This window comes from Sebastes fasciatus, chromosome 2, assembly GCF_043250625.1.
Source record: "Sebastes fasciatus isolate fSebFas1 chromosome 2, fSebFas1.pri, whole genome shotgun sequence".
In the NCBI taxonomy this organism is placed as follows: Eukaryota; Metazoa; Chordata; class Actinopteri; order Perciformes; family Sebastidae; genus Sebastes; species Sebastes fasciatus.
In genome coordinates, this window is record NC_133796.1 from 36,185,194 (window position 1) to 36,198,262 (window position 13,069).

At 39.2% G+C, this 13,069-nt stretch overlaps 1 protein-coding gene across 1 annotated transcript in view; it reads left to right on the top strand.

Moving 5' to 3' along the window:
• Positions 1-13,069, top strand: part of madd (MAP-kinase activating death domain) — a 68,607-nt gene that overhangs the window by 30,806 nt on the left and 24,732 nt on the right. Inside the window, exons 12-17 of the mRNA XM_074622332.1 lie at positions 498-601; positions 1,016-1,221; positions 1,492-1,748; positions 1,983-2,122; positions 4,517-4,615; positions 6,240-6,257. Of these exons, the coding sequence (XP_074478433.1) occupies positions 498-601; positions 1,016-1,221; positions 1,492-1,748; positions 1,983-2,122; positions 4,517-4,615; positions 6,240-6,257 (824 nt within the window). The remainder of the gene's footprint in view (positions 1-497; positions 602-1,015; positions 1,222-1,491; positions 1,749-1,982; positions 2,123-4,516; positions 4,616-6,239; positions 6,258-13,069) is intronic.

Here is a 13,069-nt window from a genome sequence, read left to right on the forward strand (position 1 = left end):
ATAAAACTAAACAAATTGAAAAGCAGGATAATTTAAAGCATGCCAGGATATTGCTCGCACATCGTGGGCTTCACCCATACACTGGCTCTCACAAATTAATAATAATTTATATTCAACCATCTTTGTTTTGCTAACTTGCTAAGCTAGCTAACGTTATTAGCATCTTACCTTGGAGCAAAGGAATGAGTTTTTGTTGTTCTTCGATGGGTTCAGCTGTGAATGAGGTCTTCCACACTGTTCAGCCCATGTCCGACATCGGTCCTCTCTTTCGTTTTGTGCTTCAGAAAAGCGAAAATTATTGCTCTAAACTTGCTAAACTGCTGTCGGATTTGCAGGTTCATACACACCGCTGATAACTTGACAGGCCTCCTGCGCCTAGTTACGGTTGCTAATGTAGCGAAGGGTCAATTCAATCTGTTTTAGTAAAGTTTATTTTATCATTTGCTGTAGGTAGTTTCAGTTAGGCAGCTCTTGATAATACTTTTTATATTTTGCAGTGGAAGTGACAGTGAGGCATGCGATGACTCCAGCTCGTCCTATTCCTCACTCGGAGACCTCGTGAGTGAGATGATCCAAGGCGACATCCAGGGAGACACACCAAGTAAGTTGTTGTTTAATTACTACGCATGATGTGGCTATTTGTCAAAAAAAGGTTCCTTCAAAATCAAAAAGCCACTGATGAACCATTTCAGTCGGGTGTACTCAGGCAAGAGAAGTCCAACGTGGAGGAAGGATTCACGTCTAGGTTGATTTAATTTCCAGTTCAAAAGCAAACAAACATTCAACATACTGCCTCTCTCTCGCTCCGGTAAACAAACATGTCCCTTCCTGGTGCATCACCTGACATGGACACACCTGCTACCTTTATCACAAGGGCTTGATCTGGGCTTAGTGCCTACAAAAAATAACAAACAAAGATAACAAATATTAATAATAATGAAATAGTCAAAGTAATGAAATGGCTCCTACACATACCATTTACCTTCCTTTTTAATATTTGACCTTGATGTCTTAGGCTTGGACCCGCCTACCCATGCTGCACTGGGAGACGCTAGTGAGGTTGAGTTTCAAGACCTCCATGACTTGAGGGACGGTCAGGGCTTGGACGGTCCACCGAGTGGGGACGGACCCGCCGAACCCTCTGATGGGCAACCACTTCGCTCAAGCTCCAGCACAACTGCAAGCTCAAGTCCCAGCACAGTCATCCAGGGAGTCAACCAAGTGTGTGATCTGTCTAGTTTGGAAATTGTATTTTTCTTTTCTTTACTTTTGTAGAAACTATATGGCTCGTATTTTGATGACTAATCAGGACAGGGCTTTAGTGAGTTACTTATTGTTTTTGTAGATGCAACTTTTAACATGAGCGGTCAATTTTTAAAGAATGAATATGGCCAAACGAGTAATACAGAATTGATCTCAACTGTATTAAAATGAAGGGTAGTGGAACAAATATTTAATAATTCCCACTAATCTGTGTCCTCATTTTTCCAGGAGCAGGGGGAAGCACCTGAAATTGAAGCACCAGCAGGTGCCGCTTTACAGAACCCTGTCTCCGGTTTGAGCAGTCAGCCATTCCTCAGACCTCAGACGGTTGATGCCGGCCTGACGGACCAAGCCAACAAAAAGCAAGAGTATGACAACCCATACTTTGAGCCTCAGTATGGCTTTCCCTCTGAGGATGACCCTGATGCAGAAGAGCAAGTGGAGTCATACACCCCTCGATTCAACCAGAACCTCAATGGCAACAAGTGTGTTAAACTTGTTCATCGCTTGAATGAATGTGTTATCATCATTCAAATGGGCTCTCTGACCAACCATGCAATGTCAAAACCCAGCATGTTGAAATTACGCTCCATTCATGGTGGTCTTGAATCTGTGGTGGTGTGATGTTGTGATATGGTGTGAATGCTTTCCCATAATGTATGGATACGTATGTTCGGGTGTCTATGACGCACGGTAACATTTTTTGGTCATTTCTTCAGGGCGCAGCGTCCTTTACGTCCCTGCAGCCTGAGGCTCCCTGGAGAGTCGGATGGGGAGGGAGACTCCCGCAACAGCTCGCCAAACTCCACCATTTCCAACAACAGCAATGATGGATTTGGAGGACTCATGTCCTTTGCCAGTAAGAATATTTGAATTTCATTTGGTTTCTTTTCAGCGAAGTACAGCTTGTAAAACATGGAAAGTGGGCGGATTTCTGATTTACCAGAACCAGTAGCACTTGTCAGACCCAGTTCAGCCATTCTTAAAGTCCTAGTGAAACAGAAGTTAGTCTTTAGCTTCTGTACTGTGACATATTTCCCAGTGAAACAGAATATTTCAGTGGTGTACAGTTACAAGAAGGCTTTAAATAAAATCCTTTGCATTTGATTAGGAAGCTAAAAAGTAGGCGGGCTTAGTGTTTAGCTTGATACGGAGCTACAGAGCGGAGGACTATTGGCTCCACACACACACAACTCTCTCACCTGTTGTTAGATCAGGAGGAGGATGAGGGAGAGATGAAAGGGAAACTTTGCAGATTTACAACCAGCTCTGTGTCACTCATCTGCAGTTCATCATGTCGCCCGACCTCCCTCCATGCTGCCAGCGCAGAGCTCCCCACTCACCCCCGGCAAAAGTCTGCCGTTCGTTTCGCGTCATCCGGACATTCATCTGCATGTACTGCCCACACTGCAGTGACACAGAGTTGGTTGAAAATCTGCAAAGTTTCACTTGAATGAATTAGACCTCAGCCACATTGTTTCGGTAATGAAAACAAAGTTTTGCCCACTGATATCCAAACACACATCTGTTCCTGCCTCTCCATATTGCTCTGTTTGCTATGATCCACAAATGGTGATAGTCACCCAAAGTCTCATTTGATTGGACAAACTTTTGTAAACGCCCTCGAGTACAGGATGAGTCATTAAACAATTAAAACCGTTTTACAGGAAAAGAAAAGACAGAGATTCAATGGGAATTTTGATGTAAAAATACTCCGATACTGACTTTTTCTTTTACATATATTTGGTATATGACAAGAAATAAATGAACAATTAACACAGGGACACAGGTTTAAAACTGGGAAAATGTATTTTTTCATTTCACTGGGTCTTCAAAGACCTAACATCCAGCTTAAGCTTGAACACACCCCTTCACTCAAAAAATACATTTAAATCCAGAGTGTACAGTGGGTGTAGTTGCCTACATGAGAGTGAACATGTAGTTGCCTTATCATACAATTTTTTCTGTGCTTCTGACAACGCTCTCACCACTCTTATAGGTTTGTTTACGGCCGCTGTAGGCAGCTGTTTTCAGCAAAGAAAAGCTCTATAAATTAACCAGTGTGCAATACCTGCCCAGCACCAAACTGCTGACGGACAAACTTCTAGCTGGTGAACATAGTGGAGCATTTAGCAGCTAAAGAGCCAGATATTTCCCTCAGGAGTTAGTGGAGATCCAAAACAGCTGAAAGGAGAGAAAATGTTGCACTTAAATTCATCAGGTGACCAGAAACACGACTCTGAATGCTGATGTTGTTCTGAATGTGTAAAAAGTAGGGCTCCTTTTTAAAGCTAGAGTGAAGATACTGGCACTTTATGAAACTAGAAAAACCAAAAGAATCCATTGGTACCAACCATGTCACAGGAGGCTAAATAACGCTGTAAAGTTATGCCAACTTTGGTAAGGAAAAACTGTCATGGCCATTTTCAGAGGGGTCCCTTGACCTCTGACCTCCAGATATGTGAATGTAAATGGGTTCTATGGGTACCCACGAGTCTCCCCTTTACAGACATGCTCACTTTATGATAATCACATGCAGTTTTGGGGCAAGTCATAGTCAAGTCAGCACACTGACACACTGACAGCTGTTGTTGCCTGTTGGGCTGCAGTTTGCCATGTTATAATTTTAGCATATTTTTTTATGCTAAATGCAGTACCTGTGAGGGTTTCTGGACAATATTTGTCATAGTTTTGTGTTAATTGATTTCAAATAATAAATATATACATACATTTGCATAAAGCAAGATCTTTGTCCACTCCCATGTTGATAAGAGTATTAAATACTTGACAAATCTCCCTTTTTAAGGTACTTTTTTTTAAAAGATAGCAGCATATAGCACAGAAAACGTGCAATTAATTTGCGATTAAGTGCAATTAAATATGGACAATCATGTGATTAATCAAGATTAAATATTTTAATTGATTTGCAGTCCTAGTAAAAAAAGCAACTGTATGGTCAGGTTTAAGATGGGTTACATTAATAGATTTGTTTCACATGAAGTCTTCTATTATGACGACTGAGTTTGAGTCTGTTTTTATTGTAGATACGGCCATTTACATATTTACTATTGGCTGGGTCAGTTGCCTCTTGTTATCAAAGGTTGCTTTATCACTGTTATTATGACAGTAAACATCTGCTTCTCCAATATTTATGTGAAGGGTGAATAATGTTAATGACAAGAGCTTTGGTTTTGCATGATCATTTGAATTTTCTTGCTGTTTTCTGATTATATTATTATCACTCCCACTACAGGCAATCTTTACAAGAACCACGGCACCAGTTTCAGTCTGTCCAATCTTGCTCTTCCCAACAAGGCCGCGAGGGAGAAAACGCCTTTCCCCAGTTTAAAAGGTAGGACGACACCACTAACCTGACCACTTTCACATCTGTTCAAGTTCCTCATGAAATTGGTGTTTCTGTCATCTTCTTGTCTGTCCCAGTTGTTCAGTGTGTTTTCAAGGGTAATAAGAACCATCATAATACAATGTTTAGTTTAGGTCATACAGGTACAGTAGGGAGAGTTGACAAAGCTAAAGAATACGAGTCACTAAAAATACATTTATTGTCATTATCGTCAACATTTGTGTTTTTATGACCCACTCATTTAATTTATTTTTTCATCTCTGGCTTCATGTTTTCAGGCTTTTAATGCTTTTTTATCATACTAATTTAGATTACACATTAATATGATTTGAATCCGCTTATTTAATGTAATATACTACTCTATAATTAAAATAATAATAATTTACAATTCCTTACTGGTCGTAGATACGTTTATGGCCAGCATAAAAAAAGTAAACCATAACTAATGTACACTTGTCTAAACAGAAAGTATTTTCTCAGTATTTTTTGGAGTGGATTTTAGTATTCTTATTTAATTAATTTATTGTTTGTCCTTCTCTGTCTTTTTGTTTTCATTTCTTTTTTTAAATTACTTTTTTTGGGGGTAAAAGAATATTTCAATTTTGATATTGAGGAGGAAATGGATCAAGCAGGTTTGTAGATCTGTTTTTATAGCCTGACTTTCTTCCCGCTGTATTGCCAAACGGATATATGGCACTATTTTATTGGAGAATATTGAGGATATGTCAAAAAAGTTTTTCTCTCAAGATTAACAGGAAAATCCACTCAGAAACAGACTTGTTGTTTTGCCTCAGTTTGTTCTTCATTTGGCAGTTTTTGTCATTAATTTGCCTTTTTTTCCCTTTCCTACTATACCATTATTTGATAGTGTAGAATGTGTTGCAATTAAACATGTTTGGAGTATTTCATACAGACATCGGTACAAATTTGTGCCCCGGTAGCGAGACATTATACCTAGCCCTAACAAAACAAACTAAACTAAACAAAAAAAAACTAAGTATATAAAAACTGAAACTTTCTGAAAAACTGAAACTAAACTAAAATAAGCAAATGCACTCTGAAAACTAAAATAAAGTCAAAACTAAAATAGAATTAAAAACTAATTGAAAATTCCAAACTACTAACTATTATTGTTTGGAAGCAGATAAATGTGGCAAAAGCAGGTCTTTTTTCCATACAAACAGAGAAAGAGTGAGCAATCCAAACCAACTGTGGGATATATGGTTTTAATGAGGACTCAGATGTTGATATCAGATAAACTGCAGTTACGCATGAATGGAAACCTAAACATACAGTAATAAAAAGTTATCCAGCTGTAGCTGATACTCAAATTCAGCTATTTATTAAAGAATTATGCAGACATATCTGTCATGCTTTGCTAAAGTTACAGGGAGTAATATTGAAATACTAAATAATAGCTAGTTTAATAACGATATTCCAAAGTTTAAGAGGGTAATGAGAAGTCTGTTTGGGCTGGATTTTCACTGTAACTGAGAGAAAAAACAGGTGAAGCATGTTAATCTAACTCAATAGCTCCACTCCACGTGGAATAGCTGCCATAGAAAATGTTCTGTTCCTTTTGAATATGATGTGTTTTGTCTTTGTCGTTCAGATGACCCTGACAGCCCGGGTATGTTATGTCTGGTGTGATAGTTTGTTTTAGCCCCCTGACTAGGCATCTCTTTATCCTTGAAGTGACCTATACCTATCTTACACCCTGTTTCTCATCATAGGCCTAAGATAGAAGATACACCTTTTAATGTCATTCATGTCTATCCATCCTTCCCCTCTGTTCCTTTGCCATTCCGCTCTGTGTGACTGGTGGGAGTCGATTTGATGCGTCGTAATGCACACATTTATAGTGATTTCTTCTGTGACTACAAACTGTTAGTGGTGTGGCATCTGCACATCCTCATACGACAAGAAGGACATTTAGTCCTTTTCAAAGGACGGGTCCATCTACGTTCTGTTCCGTTTTGTTCAAATGGAAACGCCCACTCAGTTGTTGCAAAAATCAGTGATGTAGTTTACCAAAGTAAGCTAATCGAAGCTAATCAGTAAGGTTATAAATAATGTGAACGCTAGAACTAGCTGAGTCAAAGTTAGCTGTGCAAGGTTTGGAAATAACCTAAAGGGTTATTTTGGATATTTTGAAGTGGGTTTGTATGTATGCTCCCGCGTTCTGCGAGGTACAATTACTACTTTTGTGAATGTAGTCTGGTGGCTTTGAAGAGAGCGATATAATGGCTTCAGTTCCCCGTCGGAAAAGGCTTTCTGACCGCGAGGTAAAAAATCAGTTTACGTGTACGCTATATTTAGAATATTTTCACCTTTTTACCTTGCGATCAGACAGCTCTTTTCGACGGGGAACTGAAGCCGTTATATCTTTCCCTTCAAAGCTGCTAGACCAGACTCCATTAACAAAAACATTCATTTTACATTGCAGAACACGGGAGTTGCTGGTAGTACATTGCTTAGCTTCCATGCTGGTACTCCTATCTGCTTCTCCAAACTGGGAGCATGCCGACTGCCATCTAAGTTACTAAGTTACTGTATCTTAATCCACTGACCATGAGGATGTATATACTGTATATTGTATACAGTATGTAGCAGCGTCATCATGCAGAAACCTACATCAGGTCATACGGGAAAAAGATTTTAGAAGGGCTTGGGGAAAAAAGCATTTTGACACTAAAACATACTTTGACCAAAATGTGAAAGTTTGGATTTGAATACAACAGGAACACCACTGTGAAGCTACAGATTGATATAAAAACCTAGAAAACAAAACAAAAATAATGGACCCGCCCTTTAAAATGCATTAATGTTTCGATATAGTTACATTTACATGTATTTCATTGAATGACGTTCACAGAAAGATCTGTTCTCAGTGAATGGTGTTTATTTCCCAACTGCTGCTTCCCGACTCTCATGTGTGTTTAATCCTTGCTTGCTTGTGTGGTGGCTCCTATTGTTGAGTGTTTCCTTCCCTTTTTGAGGTCAGTCACTATTTTAAGAAAATCTCAGGTTTTCTAATGAAGTATATTTTACTGTGTATCATGATTATCCTTTGTGTTTTTCTGTTCAAAACAAGATTCCTGCCTTACATCATACACAAATTCTAAAGAAATCACTCCATCCATTGCTCTAGATTTACATTTTCATTGTTGAACTGGACTGTTCACCATTATTCACATGGCCCAGGCCACTGATGTGTAAAGTATGAACGATACACAGCTCCTACTTGGTACTGTAAATGTTGAATGTGTTGGCATTAGTCATCGAACACTTTCAGGCTTGATACCATCATCAGTACATGTTGTCTTTTTCTCTTTTCTGTCTACCCCTGTCTCTTTTACTTTTACTTATTTTCTTTGTTTTGGCACCATGTTGAGTGTGCATGTCTGTTGTGTTATGGGTTGATGTTCAGACTGGTTGTGTCTGGGCCGGTGTCCCTCTCTCTGTCCACCTTTTTCGCGGCACTAATTCTGGGTTTTGTGTGCAGTATTTGGGCTAAATTCTCTAATGGAGATAATTACAGAGGCCGGCCCGGGGAGCGGAGAAGGTGGGTTCTGCCCTTTAATCGAGTGAGCTGCATGCTTCTCCAAGCCAGTCAACTACATCTCCCAGCATCCCCCTCTTGTCTATCCTCATTTCAGTCACCGTGTGTGTCATCAAAGATCCAGTGGAGCATTGAGTCTGTTGTTACCACGCCGCCATTCATAGTGACTGTTCCCCTTCCACTGACTAACTGTTATTTCACTCACAGTATGTTTAACTTTATTTATTATCACAAGAGAGTTTCAAAGGACCTATGAGAAAAAATATACCTAGATCTAACATCAGCAATCACAGGAAAAATGAAACAATACACTTTGCAACAAATAACCACAGGGAACCCAATGAAGCACAGGACAGAGAACAGGATGTTGGAGATACAGAATAAGAACAGAATACACTAAGCTAATCTACCAGCATGCATTGTTTCTCTTTGTTTTCTTGTCCTTTATGCTCCCACAGAGTACAAATGGGGTTGGGCCCAATCATTGTGCTGTACACAATGAGCAGTGACTGCAGTAACATTATGCAAATTTTAAAGCTAACTGGTGAAAATCTTTTTTTTTTCTTATCTGGCTTTTACCAGGCTTGTCTAGATGTTTGTCATGAAAACTACAACCTGGTAGTTAAGTTATGGTTGTGCCAACATTACAGTAAACACTCCAGACTTCATAGATAAGGCCCGATGTTGCAGAGCATTGTTTGTGTTTCCTGGGAGCTGTCAGGTGGGGTTGGGGGGAACTGAGGCTGTCACTGTTTGACAGAGCTATCTCAAGAGGCTCTGGGTAGTTGTTTATATAATTACAACAGTACCTACTGAAACATAATTAGTGTGTCAGAAGCAGTGGACAGTATAATATTTCAAAAATAGATTGAACAGTGTTCTTAATTAAAGTAAATTACTCAGGCTGTCAGTCATTTAAAATATTTAATCGCGATTAACAAAATGGGAGTGGGCAAATATTGTCCAGAAACCCTCACAGGTACCGCATTTAGCATAAAAAATATGCTCAAATCATAACATGTTAAACTGCAGCCCAACAGGCAACAACAGCTGTCAGTGTGTCAGTGTGCTGACTTGACTATGACTTGCCCCAAACTGCATGTGATTATCACAAAGTGGACATGTCTGTAAAGGGGAGACTCGTGGGTACCCAGAGAACCCATTTTCATTCACATATCTTGAGGTCAGAGGTCAAGGGACCCCTTTGAAAATGGCCATGACAGTTTTTCCTCGCCAAAATTTAGCGTACATTTGGAGCGTTATTTAGCCTCCTTCCCGACAAGCTACTATATCGATTCCCTAGGTTTTCTCATTTCATATGATGCCAGTAGCTTTAAAACTGAGCCCGCTACAACCTCCAAAAGATCGTTAAAGAATTTAGTGGCATTAAAACGAATTTGAATTATCACGTTAACCTGGACAGCCCTATGAATTACATATTTTCAATTTCTGGTGTTATTTGTCTTTTGTAAAACATTACAAAAGCCTTCACTTATAATGAGGGGGTTTGTCCGTGGAAGTGAATTTTGTCTCTAGTGGTGTCATATTCACAAGGCAGATTTTACATCCTACTGTTAGATAGATAGATCAATAGATAACTTAATAAATCTAGATAGGGGAAACTAGCCAGACGGCTCACAGCAGACAATGAAAGACATAATGCAACAACAATAACAACACACAGTCACATATTCTATGTTATGCGTGATGTTGCGCTATAAGTCATTGTTTGTGATGACAGCACCCGTTTTTCCTCTACATCGGTTCATCTGCAGCGCTGCCATTGTCTTTTAATGAATGGTCACAATCCTTTCATGAAATCTTAAATCAATTCATAAAGTAGGCCATCCTAGATAGAAAACTTACATTATTACAGTTAATTTACAGATACTTTCTTCCTGAAGGCTTTTCAGGTTTTTCTTTCTTTGTATGTGCAGGTTTCCAATTAGGTTTGTGATTCAGTGGTTTCCTGTCCGTCAAGTTGACCAAATAGTTTTCAGTTGTGTCTGTTCCAGAGAATGTGTGCAGAGCTGATGACACTCAATAACAGAAATGTGTAGGTTTTAGCCCAGAAGAGACCTTAGGTATGGGTGTATCTGGTGTCACAGGCCATACTACATGAAGACGGGGAAATTACATAAATTCATTTTCAATGGGATAAAAAAAATCTGAAGGGCACATGTAATGTTCGAATTCCCAAGGATAATTGCTGATAAGTGATATTTCTTACGTATTTTACGTATTTATTAGGGCTGTCAAAGTTAATGCGATAGAAACACGTTGATGCAAAAAATGCAAATTCATTTTAACGCCACTAATTTCTTACTTGCGATTTTTAGGCTGTAGGGGGCAAAGGAGGCTAAATAACGCTCCAAACTTCCGCTAAATTTTGGCGAGGAAAAACTGACATGGCTATTTTCAAAGGGGTCCCTTGACCTTAAGATATATAAATTAAAATTTGTTCTATGGGTACCCACGAGTCTCCCCTGTACAGACATGCCCACTTTATGATAATCGCATGCAGTTTGGGGCAAGTCACTGACACACTGACAGCTGTTGTTGCCTGTTGGGCTGCAGTTTACCATGTTATGATTTGAGTACATTTTTTATGCTAAATGCAGTACCTGTGAGGGTTTCTGGACAACATTTGTCATTGTTTTATGTTATTAATTGATTTCCAATAATAAATATAGATTTGCATAATGCAGCATATTGGTCCGCTCCCATGTTGGTAAGGGTATTACATTCTTGAAAAATCTCCCTTTTAAGGTACATTTTGAACAGATGTTCATGAATGTGTTATTAATCTGTGATTAATTGCGATGAAATATTTTAATCTATTGACAGCCAGCCCTAGTATTTTTTTATTTATATGAATGGCTGCGTTTAATTTGATTCAGACACTTGAGTGACTGTCAGATGGATTTATTATTATAATTTTCAACCTGGCTGGGTCAAGTCAGGCCTAAAATCTGGCTGATGTTGATACTAGAGTGACACTTTGTATGCTGGTGATCTAACTTTGTTTGCAAGCTGACCTGTTTGTGCGGTTGCATTTAAGTTTTTGCTGGCCCAGGCCCAGACTTCACTACCATCTCTCCCTTGTTACTTGTGTCGACAAATCATTTGCCCCCTAAAGTCAAGGACTATTTAAAAAAGGCTGCAGCCTCAAATTATCCTCCATTAATAAACCTCCGGGCTCATCTAGCCACAGTTAAAAGCTGCAGTTAAAAGCTGCAGGCCTTCCCGCAAAGAATATTAATGAAAACCTTCAGACTCCAGTGGAGCTACTACTGTTTGTTACCGACAAACTTTTTCATTTAGCCTAAGATATGTCTGGCCACATTCATAGTGGACAGAATCCATAACCGTCTTCCTGCATTAATGTTTACTCATAAAGAGCCTTTGGGTTTCAAGTGCTGCTTCTATTGCACTCACTTTATGATTTATTCTCAAACAGCTATGCTTTATTGGTTTTCAAACAAAAACCTGCTGAAACATTCTGCTTGTGCAATCAAAGCATCGGTATTGGGAATAAAAACTAATTTCTTGTCCCCATGACACTCCAGCAGCAATAATAAACAATAGATCCCCGCTGTCACATAAACCAGCCTGTAATGACAGATGTCGGATCAGAAAAGCTTTCTGTCCTCTGCTCCTCCCTCATACATTCATGCTGTAGAAACTGAATCAGCAAGTAACTAAATGGTCAAAGTGTGAGTTCATCTTACCCTTAGATTTTTCTTTATATTTGTTTTTTTTTGTGCAGCTCAGGACAGACTAGTGAGGGGCAGTAGAGCTGTAGGTTACTGTGCTCAGATTACCTGGATTTTTCAGCCACCTACAGACAAAGTTCAGTACTTAAAACATGCTACATTTGTATAAGATCTTTGGTTGCAAAAATATTGTGATGATGGTACACATCCTTTATGTATTGTTTTACATGTTCCCTTGAACTTTGACTCAACCTAAACCCGATTTAGGTCTGACCATTTGAGTTCCAGCCTGGTCAGACTCTTAATTTCTCTGTTTGATCAGGTTGGATTTTATTTCATCAACACATCAATCATTTCGTGAACCAATGCGCCGTGCCAACAAGTGCAAAGGGACTTGAGTAGACACTGTACAGATATGTTTCTGTCAGGGTCGTTTGACGTGCAGTCTGAGGGGGCTCATGAAGCCTGATTAACTGCTTTAACGATCAACAATCTGTCTGGATTTCTGGCATGTCAGAGATTTTTGTCGGCTGTTTTGCTGTTTGAGTTGTTCCGCGGTCTTATTTCCCACATGACTGCTAACTGTAGTGAACTTGTTTTGATATCACTGGTTTAGTATTTCTCACGTGATGTGTGATATATCTGTGATATAAAACTGAACTTCATTGCAGAACAGTCACCATATTGTCTGCATCTTCCAGCTGACTGCGGATTCATATTTGTCTTTTGTGGCCGGAGGCATTGCACCACGTTTCCACATAGCTCTTTATACAAGTCCACAGGCAGTTCGCAGTTCATTCATTCCTATGAGAACCTCTGTGATCTCCGATGTGTTTGCAAAACAAGTCCCTCCTTATTTTTTGGTCCGTAATTTGCCTTGAGTACGTTGAAAAATGTTTAACTTTTGCACCAGATAACATAACACACAGACCGTATTGACTGTGTGCCACAAGAAGTGGAATTATTAATAATAATGATTTATTGATGAATGTAATACAGCTCTATTTATATACTTATACGTTTTTTGCGGCATATCTAGCAGTTTTGTGAAATATTGTGTTAGCCGTATGTACCACTACGCTCGCACTCTATATGTTACACAGCTAGCATGCTACCAATGTTAGCTAAATATGCCGTCAAACTTTTCACTTTGGAAAAAAATGA